General features: G+C 42.4%; 1 protein-coding gene across 19 annotated transcripts in view; it reads right to left on the bottom strand.

Moving 5' to 3' along the window:
- Nucleotides 1-22143, bottom strand: part of LOC105494564 (phosphatase and actin regulator 4) — a 145332-nt gene that overhangs the window by 64218 nt on the left and 58971 nt on the right. The window contains exon 2 of one of the 19 annotated variants that reach the window (XM_071097619.1): nucleotides 10329-10413. The exons of 14 other annotated variants lie outside the window; for them this stretch is intronic. In XM_071097619.1, the coding sequence (XP_070953720.1) occupies nucleotides 10329-10374 (46 nt within the window). In that variant the 5' untranslated portion in view covers nucleotides 10375-10413. Of the gene's footprint in view, nucleotides 1-10328; nucleotides 12522-22143 lie in introns of those variants that run through there. 4 more of the 19 variants (XM_071097616.1, XM_071097625.1, XM_071097650.1 and 1 more) reach the window with 4 other exon arrangements.

Below are 22143 nucleotides of genomic sequence, written 5' to 3' on the forward strand. Positions count from 1 at the left end.
CTGAGTAGAGATCAGGTTTCGCTATATTGCCCAGGCTGGTCTCGAACTCCTGGCCTCAAGCAATCCTCCTGCCTCAGTCCCCCAAAGTGTGTGAGCTACCATGCCTTACCTCTTAATCATCCACGTTGATGGCAAGATAAGGCACAGGCAACGGGAATCCACAGAAAACAGTTTTCAGCATAGCCTCACTTTCCCCCCGCTTTATTTGACTTAGTAATAAGTAACAAAAGTTATTGGATCTGTATGAATTCTATCTTTATGTTTTATACCTTATCAGGTTTTCTTTTTTTTTTTTTTTTTTTGGTGTCTCACTCTGTCGCCCGGGCTAGAGTGCAGTGGCGCGATCTCGGCTCACTGCAAGCTCCGCCTCCCGGGTTCACGCCATTCTCCTGCCTCAGCCTCCCCAGTAGCTGGGACTACAGGAGTCCGCCACCATGCCCGGCTAATTTTTTTGTATTTTTAGTAGAAACGGGGTTTCACTGTGTTAGTCAGGATGGTCTCGATCTCTTGACCTCGTGATCTGCCCGCCTCATTCTCCCAAAGTGCTGGGATTACAGGAGTGAGCCACCGCGCCCGGCCGATGTATGATTTTATTCCAAGGTATATATACACTTCACTAAGAAGAAGTACCAAGTATCTTCATAATATAATGGTTTAGTCTATTTTTAAGCCCACCTAGCTGGAAACAGATTTGCTATAAACAACCTTTCCACAGTATCAGAACATTGTAAATGTAGAACATTCATTTATGGTATTTACACTACTGAACTTATTTTTGCCTTCTAAAAGAGGATTATTATTGGCTTTAAAGAACTGTTTCAGAAAACTTCGGCAAAATTACAGAAAGTAAACCTGCCACTAATGAACAAAGCAGGCTTTGTCTAGAGAAGGCCCACAACTTCCTGTGGAAATACTGCATAGCTCTGACCTTTGGGAATCAGAAAGAATTGGGCAAAGCAGTCAGGAGAAGATAGGTGGAAGGTCTCTCTCTCTGAACTTGCAGGTACAGTTATGTCTGAGATTCTACCTCTGGAAAAACACAGATTTCTGCCCATGATTGTATCAAGTAGTGATGTTGCTTTACCACTGGCAACTTAATGTGCACATTGCTCTGATAAAAAAATTCCAGGTTAAGGGTATGTTTTTATAGTGAAGGGCCAGAATATAAGCTATTCACTCATGGGAAAAAACCTTCAAACTTTCCAAAGTTTACTTGCAAGTAGAAAGAGGAAATACATAACTGGGCATGGTGGTGGGCGCCTGTAATGCCAGCTACTTGGGAGGCTGAGGCAGGAGAATCGCCTGAATCCAGGAGGCAGAGGATGTAGTAAGCCAAGATCGTGCCACTGCACTCCAGCCTGGGCGACAGAGTGAGACTGTCTCAAAAAAAAAAAAAAAAAAAAAAAGAAAGAAAGAGGAAATACACATGTATGTTGTGATAATAGGTCTATTAGTCCATTCTTGCATTACTATAAAGAATTACCTGAGGCCGGGTACAGTGGCTCACACCTGCTGGGAGGCCGAGGCAGGAGGATCATCTGAGGTCAGGAGTTTGAGACCAGCCTGGCCAATATGGCGAAACCCCGTCTCTACTAAAAATATAAAAATTTGGCCGGGTGCGGTGGCTCACGCTTGTAATCCCAGCACTTTGGGAGGCTGAGGCGGGTGGATCACGAGGTCAGGAGATCGAGACCATCCTGGCTAACACAGTGAAACCCCGTCTCTACTAAAAATACAAAAAAAATTAGCCGGGCGTGGTGGCAGTCACCTGTAGTCCCAGCTACTTGGGAGACTGAGGCAGGAGAATGAGGCAGGAGAATGGCGTGAACCCGGGAGGCGGAGCTTGCAGTGAGCCGAGATTGCACCACTGCACTCCAGTCTGGGCCACAGAGCGAGACTCTGTCTCAAAAAAAAAAAAAATTAGCCAGGCATGGTGGTGCGTGCCTGTAGTCCCAGCTACGAGGCTGAAGTAAAAGAATCACTTGAACCCAGGAGGCAGAGATTGCAGTGAGCTGAGATCATGCCACTGGACTCCAGCCTGGGCAACAGAGTGAGACTCTAAATAAATAAATAAATAAATAAAAAGAAATACCTGAGACTGGGTAATTTATAAAGAAAAGAGGTTTTACTGGCTCATGGTTCTGCAGTCTGTATAGGAAGAATGATGCTAGTATCTGCCTGGCTTCAGGGGAAGCTGCAGAAACTTACCATCATGCTGGAAGATGAAGGGGGAGTAGACATGTCATATGGCCCAGAACAGGAGCAAGAGAGCAAGGGTGCAGGTGCCACACACACTTTTTTTTTTTGAGATGGAGCCTCATTCTGTTGCACAGGCTGGAGTGCAGTGGTGGTCTTGGCTCATCACAACCTTTGCCTCCAGGGTTCAACGGATTCTCCTGCCTCAGCCTCCCAAGTAGCTGGGACTACAGGCACGTGCCACCATGCCCAGCTAATTTTTGTATTTTTAGTAGAGACAGGGCTTCACCATGTTGGCCAGGCTAGTCTTGAACTCTCGACCTCGTGATCCGCCTGCCTCGGCCTCCCAAAGTGCTGGGATTACTGGCATGAGCCACCGCGCCCAGCCTCCACACACTTTTAAATGACCAGATCTCATGAGAACTTACTATCCTGAATACAGTACTAAGCGGATGGTGTTAAACCATTCATGAGAAATCCACCCCATGATCCAATCACCTCCCACCAGGTCCCACTTTCAACATTGGGAATTACAATTCAACATGAGACTTGGTTGGGGACCTAGAGCCAAACCTTATCAATAGTGTATTTAGAAAATCCACTGGAGCAGAGAGAGGGATCAAAAATTTTTGGTTGGTATTCCAAATTTGATAATAACAGAGAATCCTTTAAGGAGTTTATGACAGACCCCTATATTGCCACCTCCTCCTGAACACTGGATTACATGAGAAAAGTAAGCCTGTTTCTTCTTAAAAGGAAGCATTTACTGTTAGATAAACAGCAGACAGGTATGAGAAATGTCTTTTTAATTCTGATAACCAAATACTACTAAGACTTTTTCTACAAAATCCCATGAAGTACTTTATTTTAAATTAACCTATCTATTATTTACTCCTGTTTTATTGTTGTTATGTAGCTATGTTAAATTTTATTCATCCAGCAATCTCCTTAGGATTTTGCCTCTAAGTGATAATGTATTTCTTTTCCTTTCTTTTTTTTCAGACATAGTCTTGCTCTGTTGCCCAGCCTGCAGACATGATCATGGCTCACTGCAACCTCAACCTCCTGGGCTCAAGTGATCCTCCCATCCCAGCCTCTTGAAGATCTGGGACTATAGGTGTGCACCACCACGACTGGCTAATTTTTACATTTTTTTGTAGAGATGGGGGATGATATATTTCCAAATCACATTCCCAAAAACTACTTCCATTATCATAAGGGTGAGAACCCCATAACTCCAAATTTCAGAAAAAATAAATCAAATGGTGATAGAAAAGGAATGCAGGAAAGAGAATATACAGTATCTTTTATAGCAATGTATTATTACGCAAAAGAAAAGTGGGGGGAAAAGTTAATTAGTGAATTAGGGTAAATGAAGGGGCAAAAAGGAAAAAAAAAAAAGAGAGGTGAAATGGAAAGACAGAGGAGGAAAGTTCCAAACCAAATGGTTGGAAAGAATTTATTAAAAATCTTTGGTCCTTCTAATTAAAATTAGGAAGGGCTGGGTACAGTGACTCATGCTTGTAATCCTAGCACTTTGGGAGGCCGAAGTGGGAGGATCGTGTGAGCCCAGGAGTTCAAGACCAGCCTGGGCACATAGCGAGACTGTCTTAAAAAAGAATAATTAAATATGGCTGGGCAAGGTGGCTCACGCCTGCAATCCCTGCGCTTCAGAGGGCCGAGGCAGGTGGATCACGAGGTCAGGAGTTCAAGACCAGCCTGGTCAAGATGGTGAAACCCTGTCTCTACTAAAAATACAAAAACTGGCTGGGTGTGCTGGCAGGCACCTGTAATCCCAGCTACTCAGGAGGCTGAGGCAGAGAACTGCTTGAACCCGGGAGGCGGAGGTTGCAGTGAGCCGAAATTGTGCCACTGCACTCTGCTTGGGCAACAGAGCGAGACTCTGCCTCGAAGAAATTAAATAAATAAACAATTAAATAATATAAAAATGGCAAAGACCAAATGATCTGAAGAGACATTTCTCAAAAGAAGACATAAAAATGGCCAAACAGGCCAAGGGCTGTGGCTTACGCCTGTAATCCCAGTACTTTGGGAGGCTGAGGCGGGCGGATCACAAGGTCAGGAGATCAAGACCATCCTGGCAACATGGTGAAACCCCGTTTCTATTAAAAATACAAAAATTAGCTGGGCATGGTGACACGTGCCTGTAATCCCAGCTACTTGGGAGCCTGGGGCAGGAGAATAGCTTGAACCAGGGAGTTGGAGGTTGCAGTGAGCTGAGACTGCTCGCACCACTGCACTCCGGCCTGGCGACAGAGTGAGAGAGACTCTGTTTCCAAAAAAAAAAAAAAAAGGCCAAATATATTTTTTAAATGCTCAACATAACTAATCATCAGGTGAATGCAAATCAAAACCACAGTGAGGTATCAGCTCACCCCAGTTAGGAGGCTATTATCAAAAAGACAAAAAGTAGCCAGTGCTGGTGAGGGTGCAGAGTAAAGGGAACGCTATACACTGTCGGTGGGAATGTAAACTAGTACAGCCACTATGGGGAACAGTATGGAGGGTCCTCAAAAAAAACTACAAATAGAACTACCGTATGATCCAGCAATACCATTACTGAGAATACATCCAAAGGAAAGGAAATCATTATACTGAAGAGATATCTGCACTTCCATGTTTACAACAACAGCCAAGATATGGAATCAACCTAGGTGTTCAACAACAGATGAATGGATAAAGAAAATGTGGTATACATAAAAAATGGAATACCATTTAGCCACAAAAAAGAATGAGCCAGGTATACTAGCTCACAACTGTAATCCCAGCACTTTGGGAGGCTGAGGCAGGAAGATCACTTGATTCCAGGTCCAGGAATTTGAGACCAGTCAGGGCAACAGAGTGAGACCTGGTCTCTTCAAAAACCAAAAAAACTAGCCAGGTGTGGCGGCATGTGCCTATAGTTCCAGCTACTTGAGAGGCTGAGGTGGGAGGATTGCTTGAACCTAGGAGGCTGAAGCTGCAGTAAGCTGTGATTGTGTCACTGTACTCCAGCCTGGGTGACAGAGTGGGACCCTGTCTCAAGAAAAAAAAAAAAAAGAATTAGCTGGGTGTGGCGGTGTGTGCCCGTAGTCTCAGCTACTCGGGAGGCTGAGGCAGGAGAATTGCTTGAACCTGGGAGGCAGAGGTTGCAGCGAGCTGAGATCATGCCACTGAACTCCAGCCTGGGCAACAGAGTGAGACTTGCCTAAAAAAAAAAAGGAAAAGAAAAAGAAAAAAAGAAAGAGAGAGAGGGAGGGAGGGAGGGAGGGAGGGAGGGGGGAGGGAGGGAGGGAGGGAGGGAGGAATCCTGTCATTCTCAGCAACATGGATGGAACTAAGGACATTATTTTAAGTGAAATAAGCTAGGAACAGGAAGTTAAACACCACATGTTCTCACTCATACACAGAAGCTAAAAAAAAGTTGATCTCATAGGAGTAAAAAGTACAACAGAGGCTACTAGAGGCTGGGAGAGATAACAGGAAGGGAAGGATAGGAAAAGATTTGTTAAAGAATACAAAATTATAGCTAGATAGGAGAAAAAAGTTCTAGTGTTCTATACCACTTCAGGATGACTATAGTTAACAATAATATATAGTTTCAAACAACTGAGGAGTATTTCAACCTTCCCAATACAAATAAATAATACATATTGGAGATGATGAATATGCTAATTACCCTAATCTAATCACATCGTACATATTGAAATATCCACTATGTATCCCATCAACAGGTACAATTATTTTCAATTAAAAAAAAATAAATTGGCCAGGGCAGTGGCTCACAACTGTAATCCCAGCAATTTGGGAAGCCAAGGCAGGCAGATCACTTGAGGTCAGGAGTTTGAGAGCAACCTGGCCAACATGGTGAAACCCCATCTCTACTAAAAATACAAAAATTAGCCAGCCTTAGTGGTGGGCACCTGTAGTCCCAGCTACTCAGGAGGATGAGACAGGAGAGTCACTTGAACCTGGGAAGCAAAGGTTGCAGTGAGCCGAGATCACGCCACTGCACTCCAGCCTGGGTGACAGAGTGAGATTTCATCTCGAAAATAAGTAAATAAATAAATATACAATCAAACAAACAAAACCTTTTTTTTTTTTTTGAGACAGAGTCTGGCTCTGTCACCAGGCTGGAGTGCGGTGGCGCGATCTTGGCTCACTGCAACCTCTGCCTCCCTGGTTCAAGCGATTCTCTTGCCTCAGCCTCCCGAGTAGCTGGGACTACAGGCACGCACCAGCATGCCCAGCTAATGTTTGTATTTTTAGTAGAGACAGGGTTTCACCGTGTTAGCCAGGATGTTCTCAATCTCCTGACCTCATGATCCTCCCACCTGGGCCTCCCAAAGTGCTGGGATTACAGGCTTTGTGAACCACCACACCCGGCCAAAAAAAAAAAAACGTTTAAAAATAAAAAATCTATTGAAAAAATTCTTTGGTCTTGTGCCTAATTTAAGGATATGTGATAATTAGCTAGTTGTTTTAATATGACACATAGTAAAGAATTTTGGTAAGCAAAAAACAGTTTTTATGTTCATTAAGAACTACCAAGTAGGATTTGAAAGTTTGTGTTTCTTTTTCTTGAGACAGTGTCTCCCTGACACCCAGGCTGGAGTACAGAGGGGCAATCATGAGTCACTGCAGCCTCAACCTACCAGGCTCAAGCAATCCTCCCACCTAGCTTCCCAAGTAGCTGGGACTACAGATGAGTACCACCACAATGGCTAAAGTTTTATTTTTGTAGAAGCGGTGTCTCCCTACGTTGCGCAGGCTGGTACCAAACTCCTGGACTCAAGTGATCCTCCTGCGACAGCCTCCGAAAGTGCTGGGATTATAGGCATGAACTAATGTGCTCTGCCCCAACTGCAATGCTTTATCTAGATAAATCTACATGCTTCTCCTATGAACATATTTTATTTAAGGATAATTTTTTTCAATTAACTGATGAGAACATATTTCCTTGAATGGATACCACAGCACAGATTCCTAATCTACATTCAAATACTCAGTTTACCGGTTGTCAGAAAGATCCTACAGTAGAAACACTGGTTGGATATGGTTGTAATAGCTCATAAATTTGCATATGAGTCCTCACGCAAAGATTATTTATTTGAAAGCAGACTCTTTGGTTAATAGCTCTGGGCTTCCATTACAAGTCAAGGGAATCAATTAACTTAAAAAAAGGAGTGGGATGGGCTTGGTGGCTCACACCTGTAATCCTAGCACTTTGGGAGCCCAAGATGGGAGGATCAATTGAGGCTAGAGTTGGAGACCAGCCTGGTCAACACAGTGAGACCCCATTTTTACAAAAATAAATTTTTTAAGTAAAAAAAAAAAAAAAATCAAATAAAAAAAAAGAAGTATGCCTTAATTTAAAAAAATATATATAAATATTTTGGATACCTTTTTCATATTTTAAATTCTCAACTACAAAACAAACTTCTTGAGGGCCTAGACATGAATGGTATCTACACAGGGGCCTCTCTGTTATTCACAGTGCCTGAAAGTAATAATAAATCAATTCAATATATTCATCATGTGTTTTGCATCAGTTGACTTGTCAAACCTAGCACTGTTAATTTCAAAGCTCAAAATTAAGTGCTATATCATAGGCCTAGAAGAGTAAACAAATAATTTAGGTTTTAATTTACTTTGTACATTTATCATTCCAAATAATCTGGTAAGATTTTCCAATCAGCTACCCACATAAAGGCTTTTAAACTTAAATGAAGAAACTGTTGTTTGGTGAAAACCTTTAATGGAATTGGTATAGTTCTCAAGGTTTTCAATGTTAAACCTTCATAACCTGATCCTGATCTGCTCAAAGAGAATACATCCTGAATTATAAATAGCACAATAATGGAGTCAGTCCATGAAAATAGCTTATAGTCAACTACTTATTATCTAGGTAATAGGAAGTAAAACCCCAAAATTAAATCCAGAGGAAACATAAAAACCTTAGTTAGGCTCCTGATTTCTATTTCTTCCTCAAATGTCTTTTATTAGGGCTACTGGTAGGAATAGAATTGATGAATTTCAGCTACTTGGGAGGCTGAGGCAGGAGAATCACTTGAACCCGGGGGGTAGAGGTTGCAGTGAGCCGAGATCGCACCACTGCACTCCAGCCTGGGCGACAGAGTGAGACTCCATCTCAAAAAAAAAAAAAAAGAATTGATGAATTTGATTCTTACTTTTTTTCAGAAGCATAAAAATACCAAACTTTACTCAGATGAACTTTTTTATACAGTATATAGATGTTAGATGGACATTCTTCTTAAATACCACCACTTACCACTAAATTGTACTTGCTTTACAATTTATTGTTTTTCAAAGCCCTTTCATTTCCATCTCATAGATAAATGCCCAGCGTTGAGTCCTTACTATACTTGCTAACAAACAACTACTGTTTGGCATAGAAACCACAGGAGAATTTATGGCCCAAAAGTGAGTTATTTATCAAATATAGGAGAATGTTTAATTCTGGAAACAAAGAAGCAAAATGTCATCAGAAGGGAATGCAGAAGAGAAGGATAAGATGAGGTTTATCTTTATGTTCTAAATTTCATCTGTTAGGCTGGGTAGTGGTCCCAGATGATTCTTTATGTTTTTCTTTATACCTTTTTCTATTTATGAAACATTTCAATTTTTTTTTTTTTTTTTTTTTGAGAAGGAGTCTCGCTTTGTCGCCCAGGCTGGAGTGCAGTGGCCAGATCTCAGCTCACTGCAAGCTCCCCCTCCCGGGTTTACGCCATTCTCCTGCCTCAGCCTCCCGAATAGCTGGGACTACAGGTGCTCGCCACCACGCCCAGCTAGTTTTTGTATTTTTTTAGTAGAGATGGGGGTTTCACCGTGTTAGCCAGGATGGTCTCGATCTCCTGACCTCGTGATCCGCCCGTCTCGGCCTCCCAAAGTGCTGGGATTACAGGCTTGAGCCACCGCGCCCGGCCAACATTTCATTTTTTTAAGTGAGTTAATGAATTGATAAAGACACAGCCCTAGTGATCAAGGTAAAGTGAGTCAAGTCCTGACTTCAGTTCTGAAAATTTGTTGCTGAATGACTCACTTTGTGATCCATGTGGCTCAGTGTCAGTAACACATGAAAAATACTGCTGAAGATATTTCATCTAGGAAGTTCTCAGGTGAAAATACTACCCTTAGAAACAAAATCTCATTACATTACGAAACATTTGGGAGTGTTACCTGTGTTTCCACACTTTATGCATTTTTAAAAAGTCACCAACATTTTTTGTTTCTGAAAAAACAAAAAACACAGCCTAGGACTGAACATGTTTTCTGCTTCTCCATAAATCCAAGTGAAGGTATAAATCTTATTTAAATATTATAATGTCCAGAAATGATTCACAGGCTTTCCCTAGTTTTGCTTATATTTAATCAACCCTTTAATGAACATCCGCTTAAAACTGTTTTTCCCAATTTATGATTGTCATCTTATATAAAACCCTACAAGATTAGGAAAATGAGCTTGCAGTGACAAGTGACTACAATTGCACGTAGAAGATTTGAAATTCTGAGCTATACTCACAATCAGCTTGGTCTCTAGCTATCCCTTAGACAGTAACATTTCAAATGTACCAACTTCAGAAAAGTTTATATCAAAGCATTGACTTAAGAGAAACGGAAACACTAGCACAATGGAAAATGCCTGAGACTTATTAGGAAAATGTATAACCAAGTCTAAAAACTTAATTCTTAAAAGTGGTTCTGTCTATAGAAGTTAACAGTTCTATTTTCCAAGTTTTGTAAAATACTAGCAAAATATCTTTGAATTCTAAATACATTTCTGTAGCATTTATCTTTAGTAATGGCAAGAAATTAACAGACAATTCCTTAGCAATATAATATAAAAAACTTCAAAGAGATCAAGTAAAACAAAACTGTGAGTGATAAATTAATAAACTAAATTTTTTAAGGTTTTAAGTTTTAAAAAACCTAATTTTTTTAAGTTTCTCGCCATGTTCTGCATGACTTCATTCATTCTTCACAAACATAAACATTTCAAAGTTGGGATCATCAACATTCTTGTGTTTAACTTCGCATAAATACTCAAGTTCACCTGTAAATCTGCCTTGCTTCTGTCAAGATTTTCTGTTTCTCTGCCTTCTATTACTCACCAACTGCATCTGGATTTACCGGTCTGGAGACATCGGCTTGCCCCATGATTATATTGTCTGATGTATCTCACGACAACAAACTGTCCTGGACAAAAGCAAACTTTTCATAAAAGATAAATCCACATAAAGAGGGGACATGCGATCCTCTTTCAGTGTCACTGCCAAACATCAGGAAATGGCATAAGGTCAGTTCATCTGCTGAAGTTTCTGTTTCCCATACAGCCTGGGCACTTACAGTTCTTACAAAACTCTCTTCACACTGGCTCTCTTCACCCAGGAATGCCTGTCATTCCAGAATGCACACTGTGTAGAGCTGAAGTGCAGGAAGGGGAGGAGACTGCCAACCACATTCTAGTTGCTGACTGGCATAGCCCAAAAGTCCACACCCCCTGTTCCTGACTTTTGAGCTTGGCTGGAACTCTCCAGGCTCTGAGTCATAGAAGAAAGGGAGCCTGCTCAAGAGTACACCAAAGAATTTACAAATTTAATCACACAAAAACACCAGGATGGTTATGAGTAAAAGGCTAATGGGAGCAGTAATCCATTCAAAGGTGTGTTTTAGACACAGGTTTACCTCAAAAGTATCAGATTTCACTGTGTTACGGACTGAATGTTTGTGTCCCCTTACAATTTATATATGGAAATTCTGACGCCCAGTGTGATGGTATAGGAAGTGGGTTCTTTGAGAGATAATTAGGTCATTGAGGGTAAAGCCCTTGCTAATAGGATTAGTACTTTATCAAAAAGGACCCAGACAGCTCTCTCTTTCCATCATGTGAGGCTATGCAAGACGACAACTGTCTGGAAACCAGGAAGAAGGCCCTCACAGATACCCAGTCTCCTGGTACCTTGACCTTGGACTTCCCAGTATCCAGAACTGTTAGAAATAAATGTCTGTGGCTGGGCCTGGTGACTCATGCCTGTAATCCCAGCACTTTGGGAGGGCAAGGCTGAAGGATTATTTAAGCCCAAGAGCTTGAGATCAGCATGGGTAACATAATGAGACTCTGACTCTAAAAAATTTAAAAATTAGCCAGGCATGGTGGCGTGTGCCAGCAGCCCCCAGCTACTGGAGGGAGGGGAGGTGAGGTGGGAGAATTGCTTGAGCCCAGAGGTGAGTTGTGAGCTGTGATTACACCGCTGCACTCCAGCCTAGGCAACAATGCAAGACCCTGCCTCAAAAATAAACAAATAAAAATAAAAGAAATAAATGTTTGTTTAAGCCCCCCCAGTCTATAGTATTCTGTTATAGTAGCCTGAACAGACTAAGACATGCTACTTATTCTAAAATTTTATTTCCTACCTATAGGTGGGCATGCCCAAAGCAAGGTGAGATCTATGTACTGGGAATTAATAACATTAGAAACAATATTTTAGGACTGAATATATCTTTTCTGAGAATACGGACAACTATTTCTGAAAATCTGCTTACTAAAACAATAAACTTGAAATAAATATTTGGAAGGCATTATATAATAGTCTCTTCCTGCTAAAAATCAATAATCTCCATATGATCTTGGGGAATAAGAAATTACAAAGAGTAGCCCTACATGCTGGGCATAATACATAGAAATATCACCTAATCACATGCAGCAAATGAATGTCCAATTTGCACATTGATTTTTCCTTTTTTATCCATAACTAACTTACATACAGCCAAGTACATAAATATTAAGGATACAGCTTGATAAATTTTTATTTAGTATAGTAACACCAAATTTTCTAAATGTTAAAAAGACACACATAACACAACCTTAACATAACCTCCACATAACCTGGATTATTCCACTAACATCTGAAGGTAAAAGAGGAAGCTAACAATTTTGAGTAATATATTAAGGAGTTTTACACTGGTTACTGCATTTAATCATCACCACAACTAACCATGCATTGTGAGGTATATTTATTTACCCTATTTTCAGATAAGAAAACTAGGGCTAGTAAGGTCAAATCCTGTGTCTTATATCACCAAGCTAGTAAGTACCAAAGCGCTAATATTCCTTCAATAAAAGACAGCAACCACTGGGTGGAGTGGCGTGCACCTGTAGTCTCAGCTACTGAGACTGAGACTGAGGCTGAGGTGGGAGGATCACTTGACCCCATGAGTCTGAGTCCAGCCTTGGCAACATAGTGAGCCCTGTCTCTAAAAAAAAAATTAAAACAATTTTTTTTTTTTTTTGAGATGGAGTCTCGCTCTGTCGCCCAGGCTGGAGTGCAGTGGCCGGATCTCAGTTCACTGCAAGCTCCGCCTCCTGGGTTCTTGCCATTCTCCCGTCTCAGCCTCCTGAGTAGCTGGGACTACAGACGCCCGCCACCTCGCCCGGCTAGTTTTTTGTATTTTTTAGTAAAGACGGGGTTTCTTTTTTTTTTTTTTTTGAGACGGAGTCTTGCTCTGTCGCCCAGGCTGGAGTGCAGTGGCCAGATCTCAGCTCACTGCAAGCTCCGCCTCCCGGGTTCCCGCCATTCTCCTGCCTCAGCCTCCCGAGTAGCTGGGACCACAGGGGCCGCCACCTCGCCCGGCTAATTTTTTGTGTTTTTAGTAGAGACGGGGTTTCGCCGTGTTAGCCAGGATGGTCTCGATCTCCTGACCTTGTGATCCGCCCGTCTCGGCCTCCCAAAGTGCTGGGATTACAGGCTTGAGCCACCGCGCCCGGCCTAGAGACGGGGTTACACCGTGTTAGCCAGGATGGTCTCGATCTCCTGACCTAGTGATCCACCCGTCTCGGCCTCCCAAAGTGCTGGGATTACAGGCTTGAGCCACCGTGCCCGGCCAAAACAATTTTTTAAAGACAGCTACCAAAAAAAAAAGGGAGTTTTTCATTTAAATCTTTAGTCTCCAAACTGAGATCCCAGAAGATTTCTAGCATCTGAACTTTCCCGTATTTAGCCTGTCCTTGGTACATTCTCTTCTCTATTATCTTAGCCCCATTATCTGTTTTTGATAGAGAAAAAAACAGCAAAGGTAACAAAAAAGAAAACCTCAATGCTAAGGCATCAGTGAGGGAAAAAAGTGCAGAAACATTCAGACAACATTAAATTGTTAATATTGGTAGTAATTAGAAAAACATTATGATGTTGACCATTAAAACAGGAAAGAAAGTAAAAGGAAAAATGCACTGAAAGCACAATTCAATTTAATAATGCCCAATACTTTGGAACCTAGGTACTTATACTTATTAGCATAAAAGCAGACCATAGCAAGAGCAGTTTCCATTGTTGTAAAATGGGAATGCAAAAGGTGGCAAATGCATTGCTTGGCACTCAGGAGGTGCTCAACATATTGTAATTAACAACATCATTATCACCATCATCATCATCATCATGGAGCCAATATGGTATATTACTTATGAGCATGAACTTTGCAGTCAGACTGAAATTTTAATTCCAGCTCTACCACTTATTAAGTGTTAACTCAAGACAAGTTACTTCACCTCTCTAAGTCTCAGTTTTCTTTTTTTTTTTTTTTTTTGTTGAGACGGAGTCTCGCTCTGTCGCCCGGGCTGGAGTGCAGTGGCTAGATCTCAGCTCACTGCAAGCTCCGCCTCCCGGGTTTACGCCATTCTCCTGCCTCAGCCTCCCGTGTAGCTGGGACTACAGGCGCCCGCCACCTCGCCCGGCTAATTTTTTGTATTTTTAGTAGAGACGGGGTTTCACCGTGTTAGCCAGGATGGTTTCGATCTCCTGACCTCGTGATCCGCCCGTCTCGGCCTCCCAAAGTGCTAGGATTACAGGCTTGAGCCACCGCGCCCGGCCAAGTCTCAGTTTTCTAGTATTATAAAACTACACAACAACAATTACTAGTACAAGGCTGAAAGTGGTGGCTCACGCTTGTAATCCCAGCACTTTAGGAGGTCAAGGCGGGCAGGTCACCTGAGGTCAGGAGTTTGAAACCAGCCTGGCCAACATGGTGAAATCCCGGTTCTACTAAAAATACAAAAATTAGCTGGGAGTGGTAGCACATGCCTGTAATCCCAGATAGGAGGCTGAGGCATGAGAATTGCTTGAACTCAGGAGGCAGAGGTTGCAGTGAGCCACGATCATGCCACTGCACTCCAGCCTGGGCAACAGAGCGAGACCCTGTCTCAAAGAAAAAAAAAAAAATTACTAGTACAGGGAATTTGTAAGGATTAAATGACATGAACAGAAATGAAGTGCTTTGTAATGTTCCTGGGACCTGAAAACCTCTCAATAAATGCAAATCAAGAAAGGAGAGGCCAGGTCAAGAGTATGACTCCAGAGAGCAAGTTGGAAGAAGCAGGCCAGAGAGAAAGTCTGAACACAACCAGTTGCTGTATAGAAACATTAAGCAAATGGAAGGACCCAGATATAAGCATTACCTTGAATATTTGGGTAAGTTCAAACCCGGCACATTGAACATGCACACACACACACACAGCCCAGAAACAGTACCTTCTAATCTATGTAGACATGACCATACAAGAGTATAACAAGATAGATTTATGGATCTAGGTAGAGCTGCTAAAACCATCTGCCAAATTTAAATGCCAAAATAAAAACCACCTGCCAAATGTAAAAGGCCAGGCACAGTGGCTCATTCCTGTAATCCCAGCATTTGGAGAGGTGAAGGTAGGAGGATCCCTCGAGCCTAGGAGTTTGAGACTAGCCTGTGCAATAAAGTAAGGCCCTGTCTCTAATAAATAAAATAAAATAAAATAAAAGCCAAATCTTGTCATGGCTCACTGCTGATTCTACCATATTGTGAGAGTAGCAATAAAACTTCAAGAATGAAAGGGGCTGGGCACAGTGGCTCATGCCTGTAATCCCAGCACTTTGGAAGGCCAGGGTAGGAGGATCACAAGGTCAGGAGATTGAGAACATCTTGGCCAACATGGTGAAACCCCATCTCTACTAAAAATACAAAAATTAGACGGGCATGGTGGTGCGTGCCTGTAGTCCCAGCTATTCAGGAGGCTGAGGCAGGAGAATCACTTGAACCTGGGAGACAGAGGTTGCAGTGAGCCAAGATAGCGCTACTGGCTACTGCATTCTAGCCTGGGCGACAAGAGTGAAACTCCATCTCGAAGGAAAAAAAAAGAATGAAAGGATTCTTAGTGATCATTTGGCTCAATTTCAATCTCCTACTTATTGCAGAAGGAGGAAACTGAGGTTCAAAGAGGTTAAATGCCTTGCTCAGAGCAAGAACTAAAATCCAGGTATCCTTATTCTGACTCCCAGACTCACTGAAGCTCTTGTATAAATGGCCAAGAATTTTTAAGCTCCAAAAGAAATATTCATTTTCCAAGGAAGTCCACACTCTACAACTAATCTCTCAGAAATGCTAAGTCTAGGCGGGGCACAGTGGCTCACGCCTGTAATCCCACCACTTTGGGACGCTAAGCTGGGCAGATCATGAGATGAGGAGTTTGAGATGAGCCTGACGAACATGATGAAACCCCGTCTCTACTAAAAATACAAATATTAGCTGGGCGTGGTGGCGGGCACCTGCAATCCCAGCTACACAGGAGGCTGAGGCAGGAGAATGGCTTGAATTCAGGAAGCAGAGGTTGCAGTAAGCCAAGATTGCACCACTGCACTCTAGCCTGGGTAACAGAGCAAGACTCTGTCTCAAAAAAATAAAATAAAAAACAAAATAAAGAGAAATGCTAAGTCTAGGCCCAGTGCAGTGGCTTGCTCCTGTAATCCCAGCACTCTCAGAGGCCGAGGCAGGAGGATCACCTGAGGTCAGGAGTTCGAGACCAGCCTGGCCAACATGGTAACACCCCGTCTCTACTAAAAATACAAAAATTAGCCGGGCGTGGTGGCTGGCGCCTATAGTACCAGCTATACAGGAGGCTGAGGCAGGAGAATCGATTGAACCTGGGAGGCGGAGGTTGCAGTGAGCTGAGATCGTGCCAATGCACTCCAGCCTGGGTAACAGGGCGAGACTGTCTCAAAATAAGAAAGAAAAGAAAAGAAAAGAAGAAAGAAATGCTACGTCTGTTGCCTATGTGCCAAGACACTACATGTTCCCTGACAATCATGTTTAATTTTTCTTTTAACAATCAGTATTTACTCTGTGCTAATTGGTAAGCAGACAAGCAGAAATGTAGGATGATACTGGCACACCAATGACATTAAAATTAACAATAAAGCCTTGAGTTCATTTTAGTCTTCTATGCAATATGGTTTTTTTGGTTTTTTTTTTTTTTTAGATGGAGTCTTGCTCAGTCGCCCAGGCTGGAGTGCGGTGGCGCGATCTCGGCTCACTGCAAGCTCCGCCTCCCAGGTTCACGCCATTCTCCTGCCTCAGGCTCCCGAGTAGCTGGGACTACAGGCACCCGCCACTACGCTCGGCTAATTTTTTTATTTTTATTTTTTGTATTTTTAGTAGAGACGAGGTTTCACCGTGTTAGCCAGGATGGTCTCGATCTCCTGACCTCGTGATTCCGCCCGTCTCAGCCTCCCAAAGCACTGGGATTACAGGCGTGAGCCACCGTGCCCGGTCACATTATGTTTTAGAAATTTAAAAGGAAGTCTCACTTTAACTTTGTAAGAAGTAGACAGGTATCTCTTGTTATTTGTTAGCTAATAAGATACTCCCTTTTTAGAGTACTTACTCTTCACAGCTTAGTGCCTCAAGGGGAAGTAGCAGAATTAAAATTTGTGATTCTCTTCCTATTCTATTTAGGGAAAGAGCAAGAAACCTTCGGTCAGGTGCAGTGGCTCATGCCTCTAATCCCAGCACTTTGGGAGGCCAACGTGGGTGAACTGCTTGAGTACATGAGTTCAAGACCAGCCAGGGTAACATGGTAAAACCCCATCTCTACAAAAAAAAAAAAAAAATACAAAAATTAGCCAAGCATAGTGGCACATGCCAGTAGTCCCAGCTACTTGGGAGGCTGAGGCAGAAGGATTGTTTGAGCCCAGGATGCAAAGGTTGCAGTGAGCTGAGATCGTGCCATTGCACTCCAGCCTGGATGACAGAGTGAGACCCCTTCTCAAAAAAAACCTAAACACCTTAGAAAAATAAGATTTAATAGGCAAAGCAACTGAAGCTACCATTGAGATTTAGACAGCACTTAAAGCCCTCTAATAAGAGTCTTTTTTCATTTTTATTTTTCTTTAGAGACAGAGTCTTGCTCTGTCACTTAGGCTGGAATGCAATGGTGCGATCATAGCTCACTGGAACTTCTGGCCTCAAGCAATCGTCCCACCACAGCCTCCTGAGTAGCTAGAACTTCAGGCATGTGCCACCCACCCAGCTAATTTTTAAACTTTTTTTTTTGTAGAGACAGGGTCACACTATATTGCCCAGGCTGTCTCAAACTCCTGGACTCAACAGATCCTAGTGGGAGAAAAAAATTAAAGTTTTACTTTAAAAAGAGAGAGAGAGAGACAGATCCTCTAGCAGATCCTCTAGCCTCAGCTTCCCGAAGTGCTGGGATTACAGGCATGAACCACTGCACCCGACCCAAGCAGTCCTTATTTTATTAAAGAACTGTTTCTAATTACCACGTTTAACCTATAAATTGCTGGGCATACCAAATATATATATATATATTTCTTTTTTGATACAGAGTCTCGCTGTGTCGCCCAGGCTGGAGGGCAGTGGCGCGATCTTGGCTCACTGCAACCTCCGCCTCCCAGGTTCAAGTGATTCTCCTGCCTTAGCCTCCTGAGTAGCTGGGATTACAGGTGTGCACCACCACGCCCAGCTAATTTTTGTATTTTTAGCAGAGACGGGGTTTTGCCACATTGGTCAGGCTCGTCTCAAACTCCTAACCTCATGATCCGCCCACCTCGGCCTCCCAAAGTACTGGGATTACAGGCATGAGCCACTGTGCCCGGCCAATATATTATTTTCCTAAAAGCCTAGATTTGGACAGTTCCACAGGTAGTGCTCAACAGAGAAACTTAAGATCATCACCTAACAGCACAAGTTGCTCCAAAGTAGGCCACATAAATGTGAACTGAATTTCTCATCAGGAAGCCATGAATTGTTCCTTCCCTCCACTAAACTAATGCTGATTTGTTAAAATTGTTTATAAGCAGTAAGACATTGTGGAATATCTTCCCCAGGTTCCATCCAGAAGATGTGGAAGACTTTATCTTCCTTTTCCTGAACAAAATATAGTTTGATTGTCTTCTTATATGTTAGTCACTGGGAGGCCAGGATGGTCTAGATCTCCTGACCTCATGATCCACCTGCCTCGGCCTCCCAAAGTGCTGGGATTACAGGCATGAGCCACTGCGCCTGGCCCCATGTTTATATATTTTTTGTTTTGTTTTGTTTTGTTTTTTTGAGATGGAGTGTCACTCTGTGGCCCAGGTTGGAGTGCAGTGGCATGATCTTGGCTCACTGCAAGCTCCGCCTCCTGGATTTACTCCATTCTCCTGTCTCAGCCTCCCGAGTAGCTGGGACTACAGGCGCCTGCCACCATGCCCGGCTAATTTTTTGTATTTTTTAGTAGAAACGGGGTTTCACCGTGTTAGCTAGGATGGTCTCAATCTCCCAACCTCGTGATCCGCCCACCTCGGCCTCCCACAGTGCTGAGATTACAGGTGCAAGCCACCGTGCCCAGCCTATATTTTTAATAAACACTTTACAAGATCAATCACAGGAGTATAATGCTTAAAATTGAATGTATTTTTATGCTGAAGTACGAATACAAATTGGATTACCTAGGAAAATCAGCTCTTGACTATTTTAATTATAGCTCCCTCAGCTTAATTCAGCATACTTCTTTCTTATGGCCTGAGATGTCTGAGGGAGGTAAACTCCAGCGAGGAGTTAGGAAGAAGTCACTTTCCTCTAGGACACGATGACCAACAGAAATTACTAGCAAATCATACAAATACATATTCACATCAAAGACTAATTTTCAACCTCTGAATATATAATTAGGGGAAAGAGCAGCTTTCTTTTCTTTACCCCATGATCTACTCTAGGCTGGCCAGCACTGGATAGTTACGGGAGGTAACATCCTACATGTGGAAATTAGAAAGCCTTGCTAGTAATCTGCAAACTCTTCATCTTCTCATCTATTTGTACAAATTGCTTCCTTTGCCAGGAATTTCTTTCCTAGATCCATTTGGCAAATTCCTACCCATCCATTAAGAACTGTGTGAAGTCAAGGCTGCAGTCAGCCATGACTGTACCACTGCACTCCAGCCTGGGAGACAGAGTGAGACCCAGCCTCAAAAAAGAAAAAAATTTACCAAAAAAAAAAAAAAAAGAACTCACTCAACTGTTGCTACCTCTGTGTGGGACTTTCCTTAATCACTCAAGCAGAATTCTCATAAAAATTTACTGAACCCTAATTGTGTGCCCAGCACTATGCTGGTACTAAAAAAAACAGTTTTTGCCCATAAGGTGATTATAGCTCAAGAAAACAGGATTTAGGCCAGGTGCGGTGGCTCACACCTGTAATCTCAGCACTTTGGGAAGCCAAGGTGGGCGGATCACTTGAGGTCAGGAATTTGAGATCAGCCTGGTCAACACGGCAAAACCCCATCTCTATTAAAAATACAAATATTAGCCAGGCATGGCAGTGCATGCCTGTAATCCCAGCTACTCAAGAGGCTGAGGCAGGAGAATTGCTTGAACCCGGGAGGCAGAGGTTGTAGTGAGCCAAGATCGAGCCACTGCACTCCACCCTGGGCAGGACAGAGTGAAATTCTGTTTCAAAAAAAAAAAAATAGAAAAGAAAGAAAAGGAAAAAAAGAAAAGACAACAGGATTTATAACAGAGTATGAATACTTAGGTTTATGCGAACACATATTGGTGTGTATAAGTGTGTCTAGCCTTGTCCTGATGTCAGATAAATTTTATTTTTATTTTTAGGCAGAGTTTTGCTCTGTTACCTGGGCTAGAGTGCAAAGGTGTGATCATGACTCACTGCAGCTTCAAACTCCTGGGTCTAAGCGATCCTCCTGCCTCGGCCTTCCAAGTAGGTACGACTACAGGTGCACGTCACCACTCATGGCTTTAAAACAATTTTTTTTTTTTGTAGAGCCAGAGTCTCCCTATGTTGCCCAGGCTGGTCTATAGCTCCTGGCTTCAAGCAATCCTGCTGCTTCAGCCTCCCAAAGTGCTGGGATTTCAGGTGTGAACCACAGTGCCTGGCAACAGAAAATATCTCAAATGAAGTGACATCTAGAATCTGAAAAAGTCAGCTGGGCATAGTGGCTCACGCCTGTAATCCCAGCACTTTGGGAGGCCGAGGCGGGTAGATCACGAGGTCAAGAGATCAAGACCATCCTGGCTAACATGGTGAAACCCTGTCTCTACTAAAAATACAAAAAAAAAATTAGCCATGTGTGGTGGTGGGTGCCTGTAGTCCCAGCTACTCAGGAGGCTGAGGCAGGAGAATGGTGTGAACCCAGGAGGCAGAGCTTGCAATGAGCCAAGATCGTGCCACTGCACTCCAGCCTGGGCGACAGTGCGAGACTCTGTCTCAAAAAAAAAAAAAAAAAAAAAAAAAAAGAATCTGAAAGAGTCAGCCATAGGAGGGATGACAGAAGTGAGAAAAAGGTACAAGCACCAAGGGATAATACTGGAGAGGTAAAGAGCTAATCATAACTATGGTTTTTCTGGACACACCACCAAAAAAAAGTTTTTCTCTGATCTCAGGATAAAGCTAGACACACTTACACCTACCAATATATGTTTGCATGGTGCCTAAGTTCTCATACTCTGTTATAAAGTACACCAGCCTGAACTGCAGTAATCTTCAGACTTCTCAATTAAGCTAGAAACTCCTTGTGGGCAGGGCCCATGATGTATTTATCCTTAAATTCTCAATGCTTGTCACACATGATGTACAGTATACATGCACCGAGTATTATTAATCTTGAGTATAAGGAAAGAAACAGCATTCTTTAATTTTAAGCTTTTCTCAGAGATTCTATTCTACCATAGACTATTTTACCCTGGTAGAATATTCATCCACTATATTCATCCAAGGTAGACTATTCATCCACTATTCTACCATGGATAGGCCATCATCTCTACATTTCTTCTGACCTCCAACAGTAGAACTTTTCTCATGGAGGCCAGAAAAAATGTCGAGACTATAGACTGTTCTATCATTCCACACAATCCTAGGAGCTGCTGTGAAACTCTTACTTTTGTGGGGGAAAAAAAAATATGTTCATGTGGTTTTTGAGAACATACTGCTTTGCAAGTAGTAACAAAGGAGATAGATTTGTCATATGAACCGTCACATACTCCCTCATTTAATCACAACTGTGAGGCTCAAGTTCCTTAGTAGGAAGTGTTTGTACGTCATGTGAACTAGCCTGAAGAACAGGCTGAAAGTGACAGAAGGTTAAAGTTAAGGCAGGGCCATTGGAATCACCAGATACTCATGCCACTTACCCCAAATAATACTGGTTTATTTCTGTGGCTAGCTCATTGGATGCAAAAAACAAACTGCCTCCTATTCTACATCAAACACTATAACTCTTGTTCCCTCCTTTGCCTCCACTTCTAGAAGGCAGCATGGTTTACCAATGGAAAAAAGCACAGGGTTTACAGTCATATAACTATGTAAAATCTCAGCTTTCCCATTTACTGATTAGGTTACTCTGGAAAATTATTTTACTTACATGCACTTCAGTTTACACATCTGTAAAATGAAGAAAACTGTTCATAGAGTTATAAAAATTAAATAAGAAAAATTTCCAAAGACTACCTAATGATTAGAGGTGCTTAATATATTTTGGTTCCTCTCCTTCCATTTAGATTCTCTATATAAATGAACCCCACCTCCCCAATAGTTTAAATTAAACCACCACAGTTCTTTAGGAAAAACTGGAGAGGTTCTGTTATGCTTTTATGTCACAGAAGCTA

This window comes from Macaca nemestrina, chromosome 1 (genome assembly GCF_043159975.1).
Source record: "Macaca nemestrina isolate mMacNem1 chromosome 1, mMacNem.hap1, whole genome shotgun sequence".
Lineage (NCBI taxonomy): Eukaryota > Metazoa > Chordata > Mammalia > Primates > Cercopithecidae > Macaca > Macaca nemestrina.